The sequence below is a fragment of the Oncorhynchus gorbuscha genome, linkage group LG03 (assembly GCF_021184085.1).
Source record: "Oncorhynchus gorbuscha isolate QuinsamMale2020 ecotype Even-year linkage group LG03, OgorEven_v1.0, whole genome shotgun sequence".
Lineage (NCBI taxonomy): Eukaryota > Metazoa > Chordata > Actinopteri > Salmoniformes > Salmonidae > Oncorhynchus > Oncorhynchus gorbuscha.
In genome coordinates this window covers 24,140,038-24,166,671 of record NC_060175.1, presented here as the reverse complement: position 1 = coordinate 24,166,671, position 26,634 = coordinate 24,140,038, and the positions used below count along the sequence as shown (strand labels likewise).

Here is a 26,634-nt window from a genome sequence, read left to right as displayed (position 1 = left end):
TATCATATACCTTTCACCTCCACTTGGAGAAAAATGTCTCAATCGGGTTAAGGAAAGGAGAGTATAGGGGTAAGTACAGGGTGACAAAAAGTGGATGGGCCTGAAACCATGCTTGCACCATTTGAGCATGGTAGAACTTGACATTATCCCACGCAATGACATAGGTCACGACATCAGCTCTACAGACCCATTTTATCTCATCAAGAAGGTTACACAAGGAGAGCTGCTTTTTATGATCCAATACGAGGTCTGCGTCCCACCACGACATCAGCTTTAAAGACCTGATTTATCTCAACAAGAAGGTTACACAAGGAGAGCTGCTTTATATGATCCAATACGAGGTCTGCGTCCCACCACGACATCAGCTTTAAAGACCTGATTTATCTCATCAAGAAGGTTACACAAGGAGAGCTGCTTTATATGATCCAATACGAGGTCTGCGTCCCACCACACCATCTTCCGATATAGCCGCACACATGGTGATGTTGGCCCCATGTTGTCCAGGTATTTGGTTGGTTGCCCGCTGGCCAATGAAATTCCAACCTCTCCTCCTTGTCTTGGCCAGGTTGAAGCCTGCCTCATCCCAAAATAGGAATTTGTGAAGGTTTTCATCAGCATCCAGCTCCATCACCTTCTAGAAATATATTTTGGAAAGAGAATTACAATGATGTAGAATTTTGGGGGAATTCTTCACAACAGGCATCAGGAACATACTCGGTCCTCAGTTGTTTCACTCTGTCTGCATTTCTTTCAAAAGCCACACGATATAGCTGTTTTTCTTTCAAAAGGCACACGGTATAGCTGTTTTTCTTTCAAAAGGCACACGGTATAGCTGTTTTTCTTTCAAAAGGCACACGGTATAGCTGTTTTAGAGACTCCTGGTGCCTTTTCAGCATGCGTGTAATAGTCGGCAAACTTATGGCTTCCACATTGTTGAACATGTCGTTATTGTCCAAGATGTGCTGCCTAATTTCTGTAAGGTGAATATTATTTGTGGCCTGAACCAAATTGACCACAGCCCGCCCTAGTTGGTCAGTCACAATTCTGCCTCTGCGTCCCCTATTTGGCCTAGTCTCAATTCTGCAGGGAAAATGACAGTAAGAACACATTTAGTCACATCACCTACCCTGTGGTACACATTGGCATGTAGTATACAGTCATTTGACAATTGAGAGTAGCCTAATGTTTAATGCATTCTGAAGACTTACTGGTTCTCATTGTGGAAAGTTCTGATGATTGAGGCCACGGATGATCTTCTGAGGTTCGGTTGAATCATTGTAGCTGCCTCAGTCATTGTCATGCCATGATTTACGACCTGGTCTACAACTATTGCTCAGATTTTATTGGACACTCTTTGCTGTTGCTGCCGCTGTCTTGGTCCCTGGCCTTGTCCTCTACTACGTTCCCCAACACCTCTCAAACGAGGCCCACGACCACCTCTCATAAGGGGTGCTTGTCCTCTACCACGTTCCCCCACACCTCTCAAACGAGGACCACGACCACCTCTCAGAAGGGGTGCTTGGTCCCTGGCCTTGTCCTCTACTACGTTCCCCCACACCTCTCAAACGAGGACCACGACCACCTCTCAGAAGGGGTGCTTGGTCCCTGGCCTTGTCCTCTACCACGTTCCCCCACACCTCTCAAACGAGGCCCACAACCACCTCTCAGAAGGGGTGCTTGTCCCCTGACATTTGTTTGGCCACTATGTCTTCCTCTTCTTCCTCCTCCCACTGCTTGACCTCTGTTGTGACCTGGATCACCTGCTGGCTCCATGTTATCGCTATGTTGTTGTAGGTGGATACCACTCATTTCACTATATACTCGTACCACAATGTGAAATCAATCATCAGTAACGAGTTGTCAGTATTGGGAAAGCAATTACAAGGGCCTGCATACATACACTCGCCGGCCACTTTATTAGGTACACCTGCTTGTTAACGCAAATAGCCTGCTCCTTCGAACAGCAAATCATGTGGCTGCCTGCAACTCAACATATAGAGTAGAGAGCTTTAGTTATTGTTCGACCAAACATTAGATTGGGCAAGATGCGTAATCTCAGCAACTTTGACTGTGGTATGATTGTTGGTGCCACACATGGTGGTTCCAGCATCTCAGAAACAGCTGCCCTCCTGCTTTATTTTACACACTACAGTCTCTAGATTTTACAGAGAATGGTGAGATAAACAAGACACATTCAGTGAGCGGCAGTTCTGCGGGCAAAAACACCTTGTTAATGAGAGAGGTCAGAGGAGAATGTCCAGACTCATTCAAGCTAACAGAAAGGCCACATGCTCAAATAACAGCCGTTTGAAAACAGTGGTGTGGAGAAGGGTATCTCTTACCGTACAACACTGAATAATTCAGGCTGTTGTGGAGGCAAAAGGGGGTCCTAGCCAGTACTAGATAGGTGTACCTAATTAAGTGGCCGGTGAGTGCACTGTCAAATGTCAGTAATGTCAAATCTGAAAACATGGTTCGGAAAAGTGGTACATGGGACATAGAAACAGTGTCTGATAAAGAATGATGATGAAACATTACATCCATAGATAATGTAGTCCAATTGGTTCATGTTCCACGGTAATTGGTGTCAATGGATCTTGTTATCCTGAAACTTTCATGATCTAAACATGGAATATCGTTCATCAGTTTCCATAAAACTATGCATTAAGAGTAATGCAACATTTACTTAGCATTTTGAGCAGTTGTATCAATTGACAGTTAGATCATTGTAATGAAATGAATAGACAGTCATTTCAGATGTAATGTGTGAATTGCATTTTGAAATGGTAACACTTTGATGTCAAGTTGTGTCATTTTGAACAGGAGATTTTAGTTCAATGAACAAATGATCTTAGCTTTATGTGTGTTGTATCCAAGCAATTGGAAAAAGTGTTAGAGTTTTGAAAAATGTGCATTTTGATCATCGGATGTGAGTTCTGTGTCTTGAGTTTTGAAAAATGACATCAAGGTTCTGAAATGAGTGCCAAAGTGATTGTAAAGATGTGTAATTTGTGAAGATTTTCTTTGTGTTGCTAGCCCAGTGATCATAGAACATCCCGGTTATTTCTCTTATTTCAGTATGATTACCCTGGAGACAGGAGGTCGCTAAGCCAAGGAATGTACCACTACAACTACCCTGCCTCCCCCTCTCTCCACAGCAAAATGGTATGTCCTCCCAAAGCGTGTTACACTATCAAGAGACACAGACCAATGAGTCCAATGTCAAGTTTGTGAGACACTTGACTACAGCCCTCACACACACCTCCACGAGCTTAGCGGGAAAATTGTCCTCGACAGCTACCTGTGCTTAAAATAAGATCAGCAGTGTCTCTAAAGGTATGTTATAGCTGTGCTTCACTGCTTCACTGCTGTATCTGGTGTGAGTTCATATGTCTGTCCTCTCTTTCTGTCTTCTCTCTTTCTGTCTATCTTTTGTTTTGTCTCTGTCACTCTTTCACCCTCTCTTTCTCTGTCTGTCTCTTTCTTTATTTCTGTCTCTGTTACTCTCTCTTTTTCTCTACATACACAACTCTCTCTCCTTGTACTCTTTGTTTATGTCTCTGCTGGTGCCACTGATGCTGTTGCTACTGGTTTCACTGGTTTCTCTGGTACTGGGTCTTGCACTGTCCTCGTCCTTGTCATTGCTGCTGTCACTGCTGCTGCTTGTATCAGGAGGACATTTTAGACTTGCAGCTCCAGAGAAACCTGGAGTACCTCGATCAACAGGTATATGTCATAGGCATCTCTGAGCACAGCTCTACCACTACCTCTACTCATGCACATGAACACTAACACACCAAACAAAATCCAATGTATTTTACACATACGTGCTATGTCACAATACATTGTAAAAGCTAGGTAACTAACAAATGACTTGGAAACAACGTTGATTCAACTAGTTTGTACCCAGTGGGAAAGCTTGGTAACTTACAGTGCCTTCGGAAAGTATTCAGACTTAGACTTTTTCCACATTTTGTTACGTTACAGCCTTATTCTAAAATTGATTGAAATGTTTTTTCCCTCATCAATCTACACACAATACCACATAATGATAAAGCAAAAGCAGGTATTTTAGAAATGTTAGCAAATTTTTATATAAAAAAAATGGGATTGTGAGATTTACATAAGTATTCAGACCCTTTACACAGTACTTTTTTGAAGCACCTTTGGCAGCGATTAGAGCATTGATAGCATCTTGTTGCGTCTTGGGTGTGACGCTACAAGCTTGGCTCACCTGTTTTTGGGGAGTTTCTCAGATTCTTCTTTGCAGATCCTCTCAAGCTCTGTCATGGAGGATGGGGAGTGTTGCTGCACAGCTATTTTCAGGTCTCTCCAGAGATGTTCGATTGGGTTCAAGTCCGGGCTCTGGCTGGGCCACTCAAGGACAGTCAGAGACTTGTCCCAAAGCCACTCCTGTGTTGTCTTGGCTGTGTGCTTAGGTCATTGTCCTGTTGGTAGGTGAACCGTCGCCCCAGTCTGAGGTCCTGAGCGCTCTGAAGCAGGTTTTCATCAAGGATCTCTCTGTACTTTGCTCCGTTCATCTTTGCCTGGATCCTGACTGGTCTCCCAGTCTCTGCCGCTGAAAAACATCCCCACAGCATGATGCTGCCACCACCATGCTTCACTGTATGGATGGTGACAGGTTTCTTCCATACGTGACTCTTGGCATTCAGGCCAAAGAGATCAATATTTATTTTATCAGACCAGAGAATCTTGTTTCTCATGGTCTGAGAGTGTTTAAATGCCTTTGGCAAACTCCAAGCGGGCTGTCATGTGCCTTTTACTGAGGAGTGGCTTCCGCCTGGCCACCATAAAGGCCCGATTGGTGGAGTGCTGCAGAGATGGTTGTCCTTTATCGTTCTGGAAGGTTCTCCCATCTTCACAGAGGAATTCTAGAGCTCTGTCAGAGTGACAAGCGGGTTCTTGGTCAGCTCCCCAACCAAGGCCCTCCTCCATTGATTGCCCAGTTTTGCTGGGCGGCCAGCTGGCCAGCTCCTGGAAGGGTCTTGGTGCTTCCAACCTTTTTCCATGTAATGCTACAGACATTTTTTGGTTCCCTTCCCCAGATGTATTCCTTGATTCAATGCTGTCTTGGAGCTCTGCGGACAATTACTTTGATCTCATTGCTTGGTTTTTGCTCTGACATGCGCTGTCAGGTGTGTGCCTTTCCAAATCATGTCCAATTAATTTAATTTACCACAGGTGGAGTCCAATCATGTTGTAGAAACATCTCAAGGATGAACAATGGAAACACTCTGAATACTTATGTAAATAAGGTATTTCCGTTTTCACTTTTTCATTGTGGGGTTTTGTGTGCAGATTTCTGAGAAATTTTGTTTATTTAATACATTTTAGAATCAGGCTGTAACATAACAAAATGTGGTAATGTCAAGTGGTCTGAATACTTTCCGGAGGCACTGTAGCTACTGAGAACAGAGAAGGGTGGGGAAGTGAGTCTAGACGTCTTGAGAACATGAGAATAATTACATTTGGATCACCCATAAACTGTTGGTTACACTAAACCCCTCACAAAGTGTGGTTGACAGCATTTGTGTGATGTTTGCCAAAGCATTCAGATGTATTGTCGTGGGGAAGATGTATTGTCCATGTTGTCCACACTGCTACCTGCTAAAAACCTGTTGTTTCTCACAACCACATTCCAGATTCACTCCCACTATTACCCTCTCTCCCCTGTCTCACTGTCACTGACTGCTTACATCTTATGGTAATGACCAGTATCTGATAATGCAGTATACACACCCCATCAGATCTACAAGTACTGGAACTCTTTGTTCAACATTAAACACAAACAGAAAGTTGTGTCTTCGATTTAACCAATTTGATTCTCAAATTCAAATGAGAATAGAACCACACTAGTCAGGGACTGTTACTGCGGCCAAGCTCCTTTCTTTACTGTGCCAACCAGGAGAATGATGGATGGTGTGTTTCGCCCCAGGTGAGTGGTGGAGATCACCTTATCGGCATGGTAACCAGAATGGTGAAGCGATCCTCCTCCAGAGCAAAACTCTTCTCACAAGAGAGTGTCCCAGAGAGGCAGGTTTTAGCAAGACCCACAGGCCTCAAAGTGGTCCTCAAATTATTTTCTTTTCACTGGGACCCACCTAAAGCCTTTTAACTTTTCGCATGAGTCATCATGGAAATACAAATAATGTTTCTAACCATGACCCAGTCACGCCATAACCCATAGGAAGGAGACATTACCACTCAAAGACCCCTATACCCTCACAATATTCCCCTTCCCCTAATATGCGTTTTCAAGATGTCTGTATCATTGTAGCACAGGTTGTTTGCCTTGTAGCCACATGGATTCTGGTATCAGAGTATAACTCCTTGTGCAGGCTCTCTCTTTCCGCAGAGGTCAACTACTGCCCTCTTCAGGGCTTTTCTAGTCACTAGTGATTTAGGGCATGGGGCTCAGGTGTAGTCTCGACAGAATCAAATCAAATTGAATAAAACTTTATTTGTCACATGCGCCGAATAGGTCTCATAGGGCGGTGCACAATTGCCTGGGTTAGGGGAGGGTTTGGCCGGGGTAGGCCGTCATTGTAAATAAGAATTTGTCTTTAACTGACTTGCCTAGTTAAATAAAGGTCAAAAATAAAAACAACAATGCAGTTCAAGAAAGAGCTAAGAAAAGTTTTTAATAAATAACCTAAAGCAAAAACTTATAAAAAGTAACACAATAAAATAACACAAACGAGGCTATATACAGGGGGTACCAGTACCGAGTCAATGTGTGGGGGTACAGGATAGTTGAGGTAATTTTTACATGGAGGTAGGGGTGAAGTGACTTTGCATAGATAATAAACAGCGAGTAGAAGCAGTGTAAAAACAAATGGGGGCGGAGGGGTCAATGTAAATAGTCCAGGTGGCCATTTGATTAATTGTTCATCAATCTTATGGCTTGGGGGTAGAAGCTGTTAAGGATTTTCCCCTCCCACTCCATAGTCTCCCACAAGCTCCCACAGCCCAAGCCTACACACCCCTATTCTAGCATGTGGCTTTTAGATTCTAGGCTCTATCCACAGAACGGGCTTTTGTTTTTTTTGTCTTACCAATTCATTTGCGATTTTAGCTCTCCATGTTGCTTCACAGTGCTTTATGTTTCTTTATCTTTCCATCTGGGTTCTATGTCATATCCTGTCTTGTGCTGTAGCTTAACAGTGTATCAGTGCTTTACAACATCCCCAACCACCCTCACCCCTCTTTGTTGTACCCCTCTTTCTCCACTGTGATGTCATATCCTCCTTCATATACCATCCAATCACAGTCCCCCATAAGGACATACAAACCTTATTCAACTCATTGAGGGCTTGATGATTAGTTGACAAGTTGAATCAGGTGTGCTTGTCCAGGGATACAATAAAAATGTGTACTGTTGTGTGTACTCGAGGACCAGGGTTGGGAAAACTGAAACAGATGACCTGGATATGACCTTTGACATTTTGACAGAGGGGGTAAGCATTCCAGTTCACCCTACTGCAGGGATCATGAACTGGATTCCAGCCGCGGGCCGATTATTTATTGAGCGGATCGTTAGGGGGCCAGAACATGATTTCAAATAATAAGTAGAATGCAAACTGACCGCAAGAAGCCCAAATGTGTAGGAATACATTTGATCAGATTTCCAGGGCCTCCCGAGTGGCACAGCGGTCTAAGGGACTGCATCGCAGTGCTTGAGGTGTCACTACAGACCTGGGTTTGATCCCGGGCTGTGTCACAGCCAGCTGTGACCGGGAGACCCATGAGGCGGTGCACAACTGGACCAGCGTTGTCCGGGATAGGGGAGGGTTCAGCCGGCTCGGATTTCCTTGTCCCATTGCGCTCTTGTGGCGTGCCAGGTGCTGACTTCTGTCACCTCCAACACATTGGTGTGGCTGGGTTAAGTGAGCAGTGTGTCAAGAAGCAGTGTGGCTTGGCAGGGTTGTGTTTAGGAGAATGCATGACCTTCGTCTCTCCTGAGTCCGTAGGGGAGTTGCAGTGATGGGACTAGATTGTAACTACCAGTTGGGGAGAAAATCACTTGGAGCTGATTTGCTGGTGTCTTTAGTCTTTTATGTCCAACATAAAAAAAATATAAAAAAATTGGGGGGCCAAATAAAATACGCAGAAAACTTGGGGGGGTGCAAATAAAATCACCCGCTGGCTAAATTCGTCCCGCGGACCGTCAGTTGGGGAACCCTGCCCTATCGGTGCTCTCTGCTCCATACTGTAAACAACACAGAATTACTTCTGTAAAATGATGTGTGTGTTGTTTACAACTGGGTGAGTCTGGGCCATTCCCACTGAAGCATTCTGTAAAATGATGTGTGTGTTGTTTACAACTGGGTGGGTCTGGGCCATTCCTACTGTATGGCTCACTGAAGCCTTCTGTAAAATGATGTGTGTGTTGTTTTACAAACCATTGGTCCATGAAGGATTAGTTTGATTAGGATCTGGTTTATAGTGTAAGTATTAAGAATCCTGTCTCTGTTTTCCCAGGTGCCTCCATTCCATGACCCCTACAGGGAGCTGCACCCTACACTGAAACTCAACGAGATTGAGACCAGCGTAAGGCCCTGTCCCTCCATCAAACTGTCCCATAAACAGCCTCAACCTTCAGCCACCTCAACCTTCAGCCACCTTACTCGCTCTCACCTTACTTGCTCTCTCTCTCTCTAGAAACTTCTGGGTCGTCTGTGTGAGCAGAACAGGATTCTAAAGGACCAGGAAGCAGTCGTCCACAGGCTGAGGATGGACAAGGTAGATAGAGAAGTTTTACCACTAAAATCTTCCCATTGTACTCTGCCATCTCCAGCATTCTAAACATCGCAAAGTCCAGGCGAGTCCAGCTGAAGATACCGCATGTCTATTGGTATATCCTTTTACGAAATGTATTCTATTTATTTATTTATAAGGGACAATGCACATTAATCAACATCAATATTACAATAATGCAAAATCCATGTAAATGTGCCAAGGTTAGCCAAAAGCTCCTTTGCACCTGTCGTCCCTGGGCAGGTAAGGGCCTACACAGCCACTATACAAATACTCACTAAAACAATACAACATACAAAAACATTACATTCAACAATATATCAACAATATATCATTCTAACAACAACCTCAACTGTTATCTTACATGAGGAACCACAGATAACTTGTGTACTGGTTTGGATAGACTTGATTCTCAAGTCCATGGACATTGCATTCAAGTATTCCAGTATATTGTAGCTCTAACAGAGAAGGCCGATTTACCAATTTTACTGTGTTGAAAAGAGACAACGCAACCCCCTCTAGTTACTGTTCTTGTTATCCTGGAGGGGCTTTCCTTGAGCATGATATGCCGGTATAGGTGTGGAGGGGCTTTCCTTGAGAATGATATGCCGGTATAGGGGTGGAGGGGCTTTCCTTGAGCATGATATGCCAGTTTAGGGGTGGAGGGGCTTTCCTTGAGCATGATATGCCAGTTTAGGGGTGGAGGGGCTTTCCTTGAGCATGATATGCCAGTTTAGGGGTGGAGGGGCTTTCCTTGAGCATGATATGCCAGTTTAGGGGTGGAGGGGCTTTCCTTGAGCATGATATGCCAGTTTAGGAGTGGAGGGGCAAAATAAATTATGTTTGTAAATTATATGACAAAGGTGACAAATGTTTGGTTTGTTATCAAAACTCTTAAGTGTTTGTTTGTAGAGTGATTCAATTGGTTTCAGAATAGTAGCTCCTGCTTGTGACCAGCATGTGAGGCAACATCTCAGATGTGTGAAGATCACAGCATGCATGTATAGTTTGGCGTTCTCCTGAGGAAGGAAAAGTCTTACAAACCTAAGGTTGAATAATCCAATCTTGACAGTGTTAATCACCTTCACATGTTTCTTAAATGTCAAGTTGGAGTCCAAAATGATGCCGAGATACATGAAGTTAGACACAACTTTCAGATTCTCCCCATTAACAAGAACAGCTAGTTGGGAAGAATCAATTGATTTCTTAGAGAAGTATATACAGTCTTGTCGATATGTTAAAATTACATTTGAACCCTTTGACCTCTAAATACAAATACAAATGCAGGCAAGAATTAGTCATTCTTTAGAAACATGTAACATAGCTAGTTGTTAACAACTAGTTGTCTATTGTTTGAGTGTACATACAGAACTGTATTATCTGCATACATCTGTATGTTAACTTGTGGGTAAGCAAGTGGGAGATCATTTATATAGATGGTAAACAGAAGGGGGCCTAATATTGACCCTTGTGGGACCCCAATGTTATAGTAAAGAGAGTCCGACTGAGTGTCCCCCAAACGAACCCTTTGACTTCTGTTTGTCAGATAGGAATACATCCAACTAATGACTTCAGTTGACACATTAATGGAGGATAGTTTGGATAGGACGACCTCATGATTCACAGTATCAAAGGTATTTTTAAGATCAAAAAACACAGTGCTGACTTCACCATCTATGTCCAGTTTAGATTTAATACACTCCAGAAAATAACAATTGGCTGTTTTGGTAGAATGGTTAGTTCTGAATCCAAATTGCATTTGATATATGCATTTGATGTATGGAGTTGCCCTGACCGAGGTGATCAGTCAGATGACCAGCCATCCATCTATCAGCTACTTTTCATAGCACTGGAAGAATGCTTATAGTTTTGTAATTTTCCACCAGTGTTGGGTCACCAGATTTTAAAACAGGTATCACTGCAGCAGACTTCCAAGCATTGGGGAAGAACTCATATTTGATGGACAGATTAACTACATGTACAATGGGGGCAATCAGAGAATATTCCCATCAGGAATACAGTGTCTAGACCAAATGCATGTTTTCTTCTAGAGCTCCCGAAGAAGCTAATAATACTGTGCACTGCTGATGCTGATATTTCAGGAATTCTGAATATTGTTTTATTATTATCTATGGGAGTGAGAACTGCGGTCTTGGTTGAAAATCTCTGAGCCAGTCCCCTGACAGAGTCAACCAAAAAAAGTGTTAAAGGTGGTGGGATATGAAATCGGAGTCTTGAATTAGAATCCCATGAACCTTTCACTCAGGATGCTTTTCTGACTTTTCAGGTCCTCTCCCTGTTAGTTTGTTGAGATTTTCCCAAATCACTTTAACATTGCCTCTTGCTTCATTGATCACTCTAAGAAAGAGCTCGGCGTTGGCAACTATTCCTTACCACCTTATTTTCAGTGCTGTACATATACATCTGTCATCATTCTGACCAGACTTCAGTGTTTTTTCAAGGTAAAGATGCTGCTCTCTCATCCGCCTCCAGAGTTCCTCATTGAACCATTGTAGAGAGGTTTTCTGTCTGGGTTTACATGTATTTTTTTATTTAACTCAAGTCAGTTAAGAAAAAAATATAGTTTACAATGACACCCTACACCAGTCAAACCTGAGCCAATTGTGCACCGCCCTATGGGCAGCCTGATGTGATGCAGCCTGATGTGATGCAGCCTGATGTGATGCAACCTGATGTGATGCAGCCTGATGTGATGCAAGCTGATGTGATGCAGCCTGATGTGATGCAGCCTGATGTGATGCAGCCTGATGTGATGCAGCCTGGACTCAAACCAGACTGCAGGGACGCAGTGACTGAGATGCAGGGACTCAGTGCACTGAGATGCAGGGACTCAGTGCACTGAGATGCAGTGCCTTAGACCACTGCGCCACTCGGGAGCCAATTTGGTTCTTCAATGCTTAACAGATCAGATCAGACACCCAGATTGTGTCCAAGGACAATAAGAACAAAGTCAGAAACAAAGCAGTCATGGTGTTTCTTTTTTAATCTTTATTTAACTAGGCAAGTCATTTAAAAACTAATTCTTATTTTCAATGACAGCCAAGAAACAGTGGGTTAACTGCCTTGTTCAGGGGCAGAACAACAGATGTTTACCTTGTCAGCTCAGGGATTCAGTCTTGCAACCTTTCGGTTACTAGTCCAATGCTCTAACCACTAGGCAACCCTGCCACCCCAATTTACAATGTGACGTTTTAAATATGGCATGTGAGGTGTCCTATGGCTTCTCTTATTAAATGTAGGTTGTATATGTCTATGTGTTATGTCATATCGATCCAGAATAATGCTATAAAATGCAAATCTGCTAAAGAAAGTAAACATAAGTGTGCTCTGGGGTGGAGTTTACTCTTGGTAAATATATATGATCAGCTTCCCGGCCCTACTCCAAAACTGACCCAAGGTCAGTGTCTAGGCGCAACTTCACCCTACTCCACAAAAGTAGCCAACCCATGATCTGACATGTCCGATGTTACCTGCTGTTCCCAGGACAGCCTAGAGGGTGCGCTGGTGGCCACACACCAGGAGATGGAGCTGTACCGGGGTCAGCTGCTGGCTGCAGACAAATTACAGCTGAAGAAGGAGACACTGCAGAACCAGCTCATCAACATCAGAGGAGAACTCTCCCAGGCATCCAGCGTAAGAAAAACACATAGCCAGGGATAATTCACGATAATCCATAGTGATCCATTACATATCATCTATAATCTATAAGTAAATCAAGGAGATCCCTTTAAAGTATCCTGTATAAGTTGCATGGGGGATGAAACTAAAATATGACAATATCTCATCTATAAGATCTGATCACCATCAGAGAACTCTCCTACTACAGTGTGATAGATATTGTATGGTTGCTTTAGAAAGTGACTATAAGGCTAGAGGCTTCAGCATACAGTCAGGGTTTTTCATGCGTATGAAAAACTGTGCCTATTGCCACACCCACCACCCAAGCCTCTTTTTGATTTAGGAAAAACACTGATAGTGTTCATAGTTCCAGGGTCTAAGTGTGTGTTCCAGGATCTGAGTGTGTGTTCCAGGCTCTGAGCGTATGTTCTCTCCCCTGCTGTCCAGGTTCTGACCACCAGTCGGATGGAGTTTGAAGCTTTGGAGGACGAGGTCAATGCTATCCATGGAGACCTGTGGGAACAGCTCAACACAGGCGGCAGGTACACTGGCCACTTAATCTATGACCCACCTAAAGCTTCTGATGTTTTATTGTAGCGTATTGTTTCTAACCAGTCGCCAGTCGAACACTGAATATGAAGCTTTGAAAGGAAATGACTAGAATGGAACTCGAATCTCACCTGCTCATGAACACACCTGTGTGGTTCCATTTTAAAGTTTCTATTGCTGTTCGTTGGCTAATTTCCAGTCACTTACCACAGTGTTATCCTAGTATGCTAATAGGTGAGTCCAACCTATCCTCCTAATCAGTCATTTAAACAGAATATGAATCACTCATCAACAATAAATTAACACAAACATTCATTTTCATCATGTCCTATTTATCATCATACTTCTGATGATATCATCTAGAATGTATAAAGTACAGGCGTGGGCAAAGGTTTTGAGAATGACACAAGTATTAATTTTCACAACGTTTGCTGCTGAAGTGTCTTTAGATATTTTTGTCAGATGTTACTATGGAATATAATTACAAGCATTTCATAAGTGTCAAAGGCTTTTATTGACAATTACATGAAGTTGATGCAAAGAGTCAATATTTGCTGTGTTGAACCTACTTTTTCAAGACTTCTGCAATCCACCCTGGCATGCTGTCAATTAACTTCTGGGCCACGTCCTGACTGATGGCAGCCCATTATTGCATAATCAATGCTTTGAGTTTGTCAGAATTTGCTGGGTTTTGCTGGGTTTTGTTTGTCCACCCGCCTCTTGAGGATTGACCACAAGTTCTCAATGGGATTATGGGATTGATGTTTTGTTTCTCGAGCCACTTAGTTATTACTTTTGCCTTATGGCAAGGTGCTCCATCATGCTGGAAAATGCATTGTTCGTCACCAAACTGTTCCTGGATGATTGGGAGAAGTTCCTCTCGGAGGATGTGTTGGTACCATTCTTTATTCATGGCTGTGTCCTTAGGCAAAATTGTGAGTGAGCCCACTCCATTGGCTGAGAAGCAACTCCACACATGAATGGTCTCAGGATGCTTTACAGTTGGCATGACACAGGACTAATGATAGCGCTCACCTTGTCTTCTCTGGACAAGCTTTTTTCCCAGTCATTTTACCAAACAATCGGAAAGGGGATTCATCAGAGAAAATGACTTTACCCCAGTCCTCAGCAGTCCATTCCCTGTACCTTTTGCAGTCTGTCCCTGATGTTTTTCCTGGAGAGAAGTGGCTTCTTTGCTGCCCTTCTTTGCTACCAGGCCATCCTCCAAAAGTCTTCGCCTCACTGTGCGTGCAGATGCACTCACACCTGCCTGCTGCCAGTCCTGAGCAAGCTCTGTACTGGTGGTGCCTTGATCCCGCAGCTGAATCAATTTACGGAGAAAGTCCTTCTTCACAACAATTGAACCGCTCTCCTTGAAGTTCTTGATGATCCGATAAATGGTTGATTTAGGTGCAATCTTACTGACAGTAATATCCTTGCCTGTGAAGCCCTTTTGTGCAAAGCAATGATGACGGCACGTGTTTCCTTGCAGGTAACCATGGCTCACAGAGGAAGAACAATGATTCCAAGCACCACCCTCCTTTTGAAGCTTCCAGTCTGTTATTCAAACTCAATCAGCATGACAGAGTGATCTCCAGCCTTGTCCTCGTCAAAACTCACACCTGTGTTAACAAGAGAATCACTGACATGATGTCAGCTGGTCCTTTTGTGGCAGGGCTGAAATGCAGTGGAAATGTTTTTTGGGGGGATTCTGTTAATTTGCATGCCAAAGAGCGACTTTGAAATTAATCTGATAACTCTTCATAACAATCTGGAGTATATGCAAATTGCCATTATACAAACTGAGGCAGGAGACTTTGTGAAAATTAATATTTGTGTCATTCTTGTGTCAAAGCTTTAGGCCACGACTGTACAGTTAACCTGCCCCATTAAACACCTGTCTGCCCCCCTCCTCTCCATGTAGTTTCACCTGGCTCATAGTGGTGAACTGTTAAGTGAATGTCCATAAGAGGGCAGTGTCTGTGATCAACTCAATAAAACTGGGTGGTTTTCATTAGGAATGAAACAGAAGCAAACGGGCCAAAACAGGAAGGGGGGGACCTGAACTTGTCCAATAAACAAAAACACATGTTTAGGTTTTCTTTTGGTAAATTGTTGCTACATTTTGTTATAGTATGACCCTGTTGTTTTCTTAGACAATAAGGCTACCTGGTGTCACTCTCTCACACTACCTCTGGTCTTATAGCTGCCTAACTGCTGCTACATCACTCCCTGACTTGTTTTCTAATAGAAGACTACAATAACAACAGTTATTAACAGTATTACATCTATTCAGTATTATACTTCAAATGTTCTTCTCTCCTCTATCCTTCTACAATCACCTTTACTTCCCTCATCTTCTCTACATACTCCACCCCTCCTCTCCTCCATCAGAGTGAGATGATCCACAGACACATTCAGAAGGAGTTCTGGAGGGTTCAAGATGTGTTGGAGGGACTCCACAAGAGCAACCTTTCCAGAGGCACAGACACAGCCAAACACCGGGGTATGCATGCACCTCACAGTAACATAACCTACAGTGTAGTCGTACATGCAGTGCTTTTGGAAAGTATTCAGACCCCTTGACGTTTTCAATATTTTGTTACATTACAGCCTTATTCTAAAATTGATTAAAATGTTTCTTTTCCTCATCAATCTACACACAATACCCCATAATGGCAAAGCAAAAACAGTTTATGTTATTTTAGCAAATCTAAAAATAAATAAAAAACTTTAAAATACCATTTACGTAATTATTCAGGCCCTTTACTCAGTACTTTGTTGAAGCTCCTTTGGCAGCGATTACAGCCTTGAGTCTTCTTGGGTATGACACTACAAGCTTGGTACAACTGTATTTGTGGAGTTTCTCCCATTCTTTTCTGCAGATCCTCTCTAGCTCTGTCAGGTTGGAGGGGGAGCATCGCTGCACAGCTATTTTCAGGTCTCTCCAGAGATCAAATCAAATCAAATGTATTTATATAGCCCTTTGTACATTAGCTGATATCTCAAAGTGCTGTACAGAAACCCATCCTAAAACCTCAAACATTAAGCAATGCAGGTGTTGAAGCATGCTCCCTAGAAAGGCCAAAACCTAGGAAGAAACCTAGAGAGGAACCAGGCTATGAGGGGTGGCTGTCAGGATTTGGCCAGGGTTGTTCCGGTTTTTGGTCACTAGATGCCCCCATTGTGCCTTTTGACCTTTTGTTTTCCCTTGATCCCCATTATTATTTGCACCTGTGCCTCGTTTCCCCGGATTGTATTTAAACCCTTTGTTTTCCTCAGTTCTGTGCTCTGTGTTTGTATGTTAGCACCCAGCCCTAGTACTCTGTGCACTCTTGTTGATCCCGGTGGACTCTCTTGTGGAATTCTGTTTTTTGTTCTTGTTTGTTTGTTTTTTTGAGTATCTTTTGAGGCTTTTTGTGCTTTACCTACCACCTTGTGGATTTACATTTTTGTCTTGGAGGATTACCTTTGTTCTTGTGGAATTCCTTTTGAGGTTGTGGAGTTACATGTTTTCCTGAAGAACTTCACTTTTTACTTCATTAAATACACCGTCTCAAGTACTGCTGTGTCTGCCTCATCTTCTGGGTTCTGCCGACTATTCGTGGCTCAGTTGGTTAAGTGACTGTTTCTCACTCCGGAGACCCGGGTTCGTAACCGGGTCCTGACAGGTGGCCAACCCGGACAGGAAGATCAAGATATTAGATTGGGTTCAAATACGGGCTCTGGCTGGGCCACTCAAGGACATTCAGAGATTTGTCCCGAAGGAAGCCACTCCTGTGTTGTTTTGGCTGTGTGCTTAGGGTCGTTGTATTGTTGGAGCAGATTTTCATCAAGGATCTCTCTGTACTTTGCTCCGTTCATCTTTCACTCAATCCTGACTATTCTCCCTGCATCTGAATAATATCCCCACAGCATGATGCTGCCACCACCAGGTTTCCTCCAGACTTGACGCTTGGCATTCAGGCCAAAGAGTTCAATATTGGTTTCAACGGACCAGAGAATATTGTTTCTCGTGGTCTGTGAGTCCTTTAGGTACCTTTTGGCAAACTCCAAGCAGGCTGTCACTTGCCTTTTACTGAGGGGCTTCGGCCCGGCCATTCTACGAAGGTTCTTGGTGGTTCAAAACTTCTTCCATTTAAGAATGATGGAGGCCACTGTGTTCTTGGGGACCTTCAATGCTGCAGATATTTTTTGGTGCACTTCCTCAGATCTGTGCCTTGACACAATCTTGTCTCGGAGCACTACGGGCAATTCCTTCGACCTCATGGCTTGTTTTTGCTCTGACATGCGCTGTCAAATGTGGGACCTTATATAGACAGGTGTGTGCCTTTCCAGATTATGTCCAATCAATTGAATATACCACAAGTGGACTCCAATCAAGTTGTAGAAACATCTTAATTAAGGATGATCAATGGAAACAGGATGCACCTGCGCTCAATTTTTCGAGTCTTATAGCATAGGGTCTGAATAGTTATGTAAATAATTTATTTCTGTTTTTTATTTTTAATACATTTGCAAAAGTTTCTATAAAACGGTTTTCGCTTGGTCATTATTGGGTGTTGTGTGTAAATTGATGAGGAAATATTTTTACTTAATCCATTTTAGAATAAGTCTGTAAACTCACAAAATGTGGAAAAAGTCAAAGGATCTGAATACTTTCTGAATGGTCTGTACAGTAATTTCCACTTACGCTATGTTTTTTTCTATCTGTCTGAACTGTAGCTGAATCTCTAGCTGAAGTAGATGATACATGAACCAATAGGAGTATACCGATGAAGAGTGTTCTGCATGCATTTCTAACTCCCTCCCTCTCATCTGTCTCTCTATCTCTTTGTCTATCTGTCTCTATCTCTCTCTCTCTATCTCTCTGTCTATCTATCTCTCTGTCTCTCTCTCTCTCTGTCTCTCTGTCTATCTATCGCTCTGTCTCTCTATCACTGTCTCTCTATCTCTCTGTCTCTCTGGCAGTGGCCAGTGGAGCATCAGGTTCTTTTAGCACCAATAGTCCTGACAGTCCCATGAGCTCAGTAAGCCTCACCAGTCCACTCAGTCCCTTCTCCCCAGTGCCCTGTTCACAGGCCTCCCACTCCAAACAACTGGGTCCGGAGGTAAGCACCGCCTCCTTTTACTATTCACGCACCCACCTGGGTCCCCACCCAGGTCCTCCAACAAACACCCACCTGAGTCCTCAACGTAACACCCAACCATGTTTTGATCTAAATGCCCAACTAAATATAACACTCAACCAGGTCCTGATACAAATAGACCCGTCTCTGAACCAAACACCCACCTGGATCTAGACCCAAACACCAAAAACTCCTTGTACCCATCCCAGGCCCCTCAGTCCTGAAACACAGTGCCAGGTCCTGTACTTAGGCACCCAGTCCCATCCTGAACTTAAATCCCTACCTAACACCCAAACAAGTCCTGAGCCAAGTAGGCACACTGGTCTTGAACCAAATATCGACTGGGTCCTGAGCCAAACTCCCAAACTCTCCAAACTCACCCTAGCACTAGCCAAGTCAACCAGCTAGCCCCTGTAGAGAGTACAGACACCAAGCAATATGCACAACCGCACACCTCCCAAGCCAACCAACATGACCTTAGAAACACAGTGGACACTTAACCAAATCAAATGTATTTATATAGCCCTTCGTACATCAGCTGATATCTCAAAGTGCTGAAACCCAAAAAGTGCAGAAACCCAGCCTAAAACCCCAAACAACAAGCAATGCAGGTGTTGAAGCACATTGGCTAGGACAAACTCCCTAGAAAGGCCAAAACCTAGGAAGAAACCTAGAGAGGAACCAGGCTATGAGGGGTGGCCAGTCCTCTTCTGGCTGTGCAGGGTGGTGATTATAACAGAACATGGCCAAGATGTTCAAATGTTCATAAATGTCTAGCATGGTCAAATAATAATAATCACAGTAGTTGTCGAGGGTGCAGCAAGTCAGCACGTCAGGAGTAAATGTCAGTTGGCTTTTCATAGCCGATCATTAAAAGTATCTCTACCACTCCTGCCGTCTCTAGAGTTGAAAACAGGTGGTCTGGGACAGGTAGCACGTCCGGTGAACAGGTCAGGATTCCATAGCCGCAGGCAGAACAGTTGAAACTGGAGCAGCAGCACAGCCAGGTGGACTGGGGACAGCAAGGAGTCATCATGCCAGGTAGTCCTGAGGCATGGTCCTAGGGCTCAGGTCCTCCGAGAGAGAGAAAGAAAGAGAGAGAGAGAATTAGAGAGAGCATACTTAAATCCACACAGACACCAGATAAGACAGGAGAAGTACTCCAGATATAACAAACTGACCCTAGCCCCCGACACAAACTACTGCAGTATAAATACTGGAGGCTGAGACAGGAGGGGTCAGGAGACAATTGTGGCCCCATCCGATGATAACCCCGGACAGGGCCAAACAGGAAGGATATTACCCCACCCACTTTGCCAAAGCACAGCCCCCACAACACTAGAAGGATATCTTCAACCACCAACTTACCATCCTGAGACAAGGCCGAGTATAGCCCACAAAGATCTCCGCCACGGCACAACCCAAGTGGGGGAGTCAACCCAGACAGGAAGATCACGTCAGTGACTCAACCCGCTCAAGTGACTCACTCCTCCTAGGGACAGCATGAAATAACCAAACACAGACCCAACACCAACATCAACCGCCAGCACCAGCCAAGCCATCCAGACAGTCCTTAGTGACAATGCACAGCCACACAGCCACCAAGCCAGCTCTGGAGTTCCACTCCCCCATGAAGCCAGCCAGAGCTCCACCCACTCACTCACCCACCCACCCTGCCAAACTGACCAATCAACAAGCTCCTACAGGCAGTAACCCACCAACACACCCAGTTAGCCAGTGAGCTTGCCTTTCAGCCGAAACAGCAAGCCATTGGCTACAGGAAAGATCTTCTCCCAGAACCACTTTCCTACCAAGCTAGCTACCCCGACTTCCTCAGTTACCCACCTCAGCGCACCCACCTGACATTCCCTAAGACTCAGTACTCATTTTCTGCCAAAACTCCACACACCACGGTACCACCACACACCACGGTACCACCATACACTCCGGTTCCATCACACACCCCGGTACCACAGCCATCCAAACATCAGGCCTTGGGCTAGACTCAGTGTACTTGCAGACCCACCTCTTGACCTGGTGGACTGTCCTGTAATATTTAAGATGTTTAAGGTGGGTTGCAGCAGTTGTAACCCACACCAGACAGACTTGATACAATAACAGTTCTAATGTGATGTTATACTTACTGTATGATGATGATGCAGCTTATAGTACTTTGTTTTTGCCAATAGTAAGGTTTGAAGCAGAATGTGTTATGCTTTCTGAGGTAAAGTATATAGCTGAGGGTGACTAATGGTCCTAGTCAGTAAGTGGTTAATCAAGTTCTGTATCCAGCAGGATCAGGGAATCCTCAGTGACATTATCAGAGTTCTCAGCCTGCATAACATGTTGTTAAATAATTATGTATAGTGTCATGTCAACATCAATAAGCTCTTTCTCTGCTAGAAATTATGAGGTCAAAAAAGTGATGTGTAGCACTGTCTCCCTTATGGAATCAGATAAGAAACCAGACAGACCTGTTACTGTAAATGATTTATAGAAACCTCATTGTGAGGTGGAGCAGAAATGTGACAAATGTTCTCCTTTTCCTTCATGCCATCTCTCACTATGTGGAACATGGTACTTAGTGGTGGGTCATTCCATGTCATTTAAGCCATCTCACCCACCAGGTTGTTAGATTGGTTATTTTCATCATGAGCAAAGGAAATTGGTTTTCTACACAAAGTTGCAAAGAAAATGTTGTGATCCATTTAATAATAAAAGGGGGACTTTCCTCTATAGTGCTTAATCAATTAATTAATTGATATCAAGGAATATGATAGGCCAAGAAATCAAGTAAACTGGTTATCCAGCGACACAGGCAGTTTAATAAAAAATATATATTTATTAGGATCCCCATTAGCCGACGCCAATGGTGACACCTAGTCTTACTGGTGTCAGACATATAATTAAAAAGACATTACAGACAAAATTCTTTACAATGTACATACATTTAAAAACATTAACATGTAGTGTGTGTGCATCAGTTCCACATACAGTGGGGCAAAAAAGTATTTAGTCAGTTCTCCCACTTAAAAAGATGAGAGAGGCCTGTAATTTTCATCATAGGTACACTTCAACAATGACAGACAAAATGAGAAAAGAATCCAGAAAATCACATTGTAGGATTTTTAATGAATTTGGATATTTGGATCTTGGATCTTCCTGTTTTAGTATTAAACCCATGTGAAACCTGTAGTCCTCTGCCTTCCTCTGGCTCTCAGCCAACTCTCTCTGTTGGGCATGAAGCTCATAATCACACAATGCTGAAATTTGAATTATAGTGTTCAAGAGCAGAAATGTTCTATTTTGTGAATCTGATAAACCCATGTAACATTTGTGTTGCTTATGGTTGTAACTGATTACTGTGTCTGTACTCATTCAACTGAAACATATAATGTTGGAGATTGTGATGGTACTTTCTATCTTGTTTTTCACATTCAGCAGCAGTCAGTGGTCTGTATCAGTACTACTAATCTGATTAGAATTGATCAGTATGTGCATTCATGCTAGCTCTCAGTGCAGGCATCTCGTTGAACGCCTGTGACCATTCACCCCTGAAGTTCATTGGGGTCGGGGCTACATTCCTCATATTGTTCCATGATCTGCTCTGCACTCTGCCTGGCTTTTGTCACTCTTCCTGATGCACAGTGCTCTCTCTTCCTCCTCCTACCATCATCCTCCTTCCTTTCTTCTTCCTTCCCTCTCTTCCTCTTATTCTTCCTACCTCCTTCCTGTGGCTGTAGGACATTGGCCCGCCACGGCCACCACTTCCCAAATCCTACTACCCCCTGGAGTCGCTCCCCTCCCTTCCCCCCTCCCTCCTCCCTCTGCCCTTCGACAGCTCCACCTGGCTACGCGGCCTGGGCCTGGATGACGGTTACCTTGACGATGAAGAGTCCCGCGGCAGAAAGGTATTTGGAGAAGGGGGGGTGGGAGGGAGTTCCCATCCCTGCCACACCCCCAGTTACTCACGCAAGCTGGTAAATGTGGTTCATAACCACTGATTCAGGGACATAATCATTTGCATCCCCCTAATGGGTAAAGTAAGGATAGCGGCTGGAGTAAGCTGATCTGTGGTAAAGTGCAACTCCCAGTTGATACATGTCCTATAGAAGCCATCCCTGTCGTCCCCATAAACACTTCCGGACCCCTAAACAGTTCCGGACCCCTTCTTTCTTCTCTCTCTCTCTCTCTTTCCCTTCCTCTCTGCCCCCTGCCTCCATGCCTCCATCACAGCCTATATCTGCTCTCCAACAGCACTTGCACTAGAAGTAATTGTTCTGGCTCTGACTTCTCTTCAATCACTTACTGTGGTTGATACCAAAAACTCTTCATTTCATTTAAATTGAATCAGTTGATATGTAATTATTCAATAGGATCTAAAGCAATAATACCAAACAAATAGGACAACCAATTTTAAGTATTTGAAATATTAGCCATTCTAGTGTACTGGGTGCTTTTGAATGCTAAGACTTAGCTTAGGGCGAGTTACAGGTTCCCCTATGAATGGTAAGGTTGTGAATGGAGGTGTGTGGATCCATCCACAGCTAGCGGTTCCTTCACCATACTGTCTGTGTGCTAGTGTCTAGTGATGTGCTAGTGCTGTGTCTGTCCTGTAGTGTGTAGACCGTATGCTTTGGCTTATCCCGTATCGACATCCCACCATTGAGCTCTGGAACCCGCCATATCTGGCAATAACCCCATCATTGCATTCCACACTAATGCATATTATCTAATGCATTCTGTGTTTGGGTAACTATATGGCCAATAGTTCCAACACTCTCCCGGTACGTAAATATCTTACTGTTGATTGGTTGATGATGCATTAGCTCTTCCTCCTACTCTGTGTTACAGCACAAGTACGGTTATCGACAGGACATGTCACCGGAAGAATGGACTAATAACAACGAAGCTCGGGAGCTGGATCAGGATCGACAGGCCAACATGAATAAAGGTACACGAAGCAAGGGAGCCTGGGTAATGGTGCTCTGGTCAGTAAGTCTGCATAGCTGGGTCATTCCTACAATGCAGTACCATTTTGACCTCAAAACATTTAAATTTTACAAGATCAGCTTAAAAATGGCAGAGATTGTAGCTTCCATCAATGTAATTGTCTGCATCATTTCCAATCCCACATATTTTCTTTGTAAATAGCAGTAAGAAATTTGGACAATCTTACTCATTCCAGGGTTTTTCAATATTTGTACTATTTTCTAAATTGTAGAATAATAGTGAAGACATCAACACTATGAAATAACACATGTGGAATAATGTAGTAACCAAAAAAGTGTTAAACAAATTAAAATATGTTTTATATTTGAGATTCTTCAAAATAGCCACCCTTTGCTTGATGACAGCTTTGCACACTCTTGGCCTTCTCTCAACCAGCTTCATTAGGTAATGTCACGGTTTTCATATGGTGAAGGAGAGTCGGACTAAACTGCAGCATGTCGATTGCGATTCATGTTTATTTAAACAAACGTATACACGACTAAACACGAACACTACAAAGCAATAAACTAAACGAAAACCAAAAACAGCCTATACTTGTGTCAACTAACACAGCACAAGGACATCAAGACACTCAGGACAATCACCCACAATACAACCAAAGAATATGGCTGCCTAAATATGGTTCCCAAACAGAGACAACGATAAACACCTGCCTCTGATTGAGAACCACTTCAGACAGCCATAGACTCTCCTAGAACACCCCACTAAGCTACAATCCCACTAAGCTACACACCACATACAAAAACCCATGTCACACCCTGGCCTGACCAAATACATGAAGAAAAACACAAAATACTTTGACCAGGGCGTGACAGTGGAGGGATCCAAATTGTGAATTTAAAAGAAAACATGGATCATCAGCATAAAATGACATCTCTGTTTTTTATGGCGAAAACTAAAGTAGGGTGGTTGGTTGGGGTGGATGATGGGTGGGTTTATAACATGAACGTTTAGCAAGCCAAAACTCTGTTTGAATCTCATCACGGACAACTTCGGCATTTTAGCTAATTAGCAACTTTGCAACTACAGTACTTAATACATTTTATCTCATTTGCAACTACTTAGCATGTTAGTTAACCATTCCCCTAACCCTAACCTTTTAACCTAACCTTAAGCCGAGTTAGCAAGAGAGAAGAGCTTGCACCATTTTTGTTTGGCATAACAACAATGAATGACCAGTCTGCTTGACTGGGAACGATACCAACCGAAAGACCAGTCTGCTTGACTGGGAACGATACCAACCGAACTACCAGTCGGTTTGACTGGGAACGATATCAACCGAATGACCAGTCGGGTTGGTAGCTAACCTCGATTTCTTCTCGGGCCTAACAACACCGTGCCAGTATAGCCTCCAAACCACGGCTTCTTGGGCATTATCACTTAATAATATCATAGGTCCTTATAAACCATTTACTAATCATTAGTTACGTTTTTTGTCCTAATGTAAAGTGAGATGTATTTATACTTTATAAATGTTTTGAGTGACCAGTGTAATTTCTATAAAAAATGTGGTCATGCCATTGGTAGACATTTCAGCCGTACCCGATGCTCCTTAAGGCCCCAAAAAGCCAATAACTTATCAATGGTAAAACATTAAGCACACAACACAGGATGTTTAAAAGACTAAAGCTTTAGAAGCATTATTGTTTTTATGTATTTAAGCTTTATTCTATCAGGGAGTCCCATTGAGATCAAGTCCTCGTTTCCAGGGCAGCACTGCTGGAACATAATTAACAAAATGTACAACAAACACAATGTAGTAAAACATACAGTATTACAAGCAATTTAAGAACAAACACATTAGGATCTTAGGGAAACATTCATTATTGACTTTGTGTGTACTAGGCCAGGGCCAGAGCAACAACCCACAGGATGGCAGAGCCCCAGTGTGAGGACTGAGCAGCCCAGCATCTAGTTATAGCCTGAAGAGGTATCTCCCCTGACGTGGTCATGTTTTCAATACAGACTCTGTCTTACTGTATTTAGTAGAATGCTTCCATACATAACTTTACATTTCTGTCATCTATCGTGACATTGTGGGAGGATAACCAACCTTCCAATTAATGACAATGCATTTCTTAGCCGCTAAAAAGCTAGGTTACACAGTTTCTCCTGATAACAGTCTCCAGTATCAACATTTAAAAGCAAACAAAAACAGAGAGAATATTAATCTGTAGACATGCTGAGATTAAAGAACATACTCTTTGCCAGAATTCAGACAGCTTTTCACAAGACACATGACCTTTTAAATGCTTCCAGTGCTTCAGTCTTTTAATCTTTTAACTTTTAATGCTTGTTTACACTTTGTTTGGTAGCACTTTAACTGGCCCATTAAAGGTAGTAACTCTATAAACGTAATTGGATAATTCCGCGAAACGTAATGGGATAGTTCAGCGAAATATTAAACGTAATGGGATAGTGCAGATGTTTGTTTCCATTCCTCTCAAGCACTTTATGAGTGCTCTAATGAGTGACTGCAATCCACACTTCATTTTGGTGGAAAAGTCTCCCAACAAATGCTAATGTTACAATTTTCACATTTTTAAAAATACTTTACACAGCATCAAAGTGTTTACTGTTTTGGATAAATAAATGTCAATATATTTTTCCAAACATCCTCTTTATTGTGTGTTATGTTCTAGGGGCCATTTTGAGACCTCAAGGAGCATCGCGTACTGCTGGAATGCCTACCAATGGCATTTCCATCTTTTTGTGAGAAATAACACTGCTCACTCAAAACATTTAAAAAAAGTATTTATGAAGTATAAATAGACCAAAAATATTGAACTAATGATTAGTAAATGAGGACTCATATTGAACATCTTATGAATTATCTTATGAATAATTATGAAATACTTTCAAAGTTGTTTATAAATGTCTGAATACCTAGCTTACTAACATTACAGATGTGGGAGTAATGATTCATAAATGATGAATAAACTATTTAATACTCTATTATAAATGCTTTATTACAAGGGAGTATTGTGGGGGTATTATTACAATGGAGTATTGTGGGGGTATTATTACAAGGGAGTATTGTGGGGGTATTATTACAAGGGAGTGTTATGGGGTTATTATTACAAGGGAGTATTGTGGGGGTATTATTACAAGGGAGTGTTATGGGGCTATTATTACAAGGGAGTGTTATGGGGTATTATTACAAGGGAGTGTTATGGGGGTATTATTACAAGGGAGTGTTATGGGGGTATTATTACAAGGGAGTATTGTGGGGGTATTATTACAAGGGAGTATTGTGGGGGTATTATTACAAGGGAGCACAAGGGAGTTGTAACGGCGTTCTTCGTTTGTCGAAAGAGAGTCGGACCGAAATGCAGCGTGGTGGTTACTCATGTCTTTAATAAATGAAGCGCGATACATGAAATAACTTATACAAATACAAAACAACAAACAGAACGTGAAACCTAATTACAGCCTATCTGGTGAACACTACACAGAGACAGGAACAATCACCCACGAAATACACAGTGAACCCCGGCTACCTAAATAATGTTCCCAATCAGAGACA

The 26,634-nt window shown here is 42.9% G+C and overlaps 1 protein-coding gene across 1 annotated transcript in view; it reads left to right on the top strand.

Moving 5' to 3' along the window:
- Positions 1-26,634, top strand: part of LOC124029030 (pleckstrin homology domain-containing family A member 6-like) — a 174,352-nt gene that overhangs the window by 107,344 nt on the left and 40,374 nt on the right. Inside the window, exons 10-19 of the mRNA XM_046340897.1 lie at positions 3,079-3,165; positions 8,503-8,571; positions 8,683-8,763; positions 12,283-12,432; positions 12,865-12,959; positions 14,306-14,308; positions 15,363-15,472; positions 17,938-18,077; positions 21,839-22,006; positions 22,950-23,049. Of these exons, the coding sequence (XP_046196853.1) occupies positions 3,079-3,165; positions 8,503-8,571; positions 8,683-8,763; positions 12,283-12,432; positions 12,865-12,959; positions 14,306-14,308; positions 15,363-15,472; positions 17,938-18,077; positions 21,839-22,006; positions 22,950-23,049 (1,003 nt within the window). The remainder of the gene's footprint in view (positions 1-3,078; positions 3,166-8,502; positions 8,572-8,682; positions 8,764-12,282; positions 12,433-12,864; positions 12,960-14,305; positions 14,309-15,362; positions 15,473-17,937; positions 18,078-21,838; positions 22,007-22,949; positions 23,050-26,634) is intronic.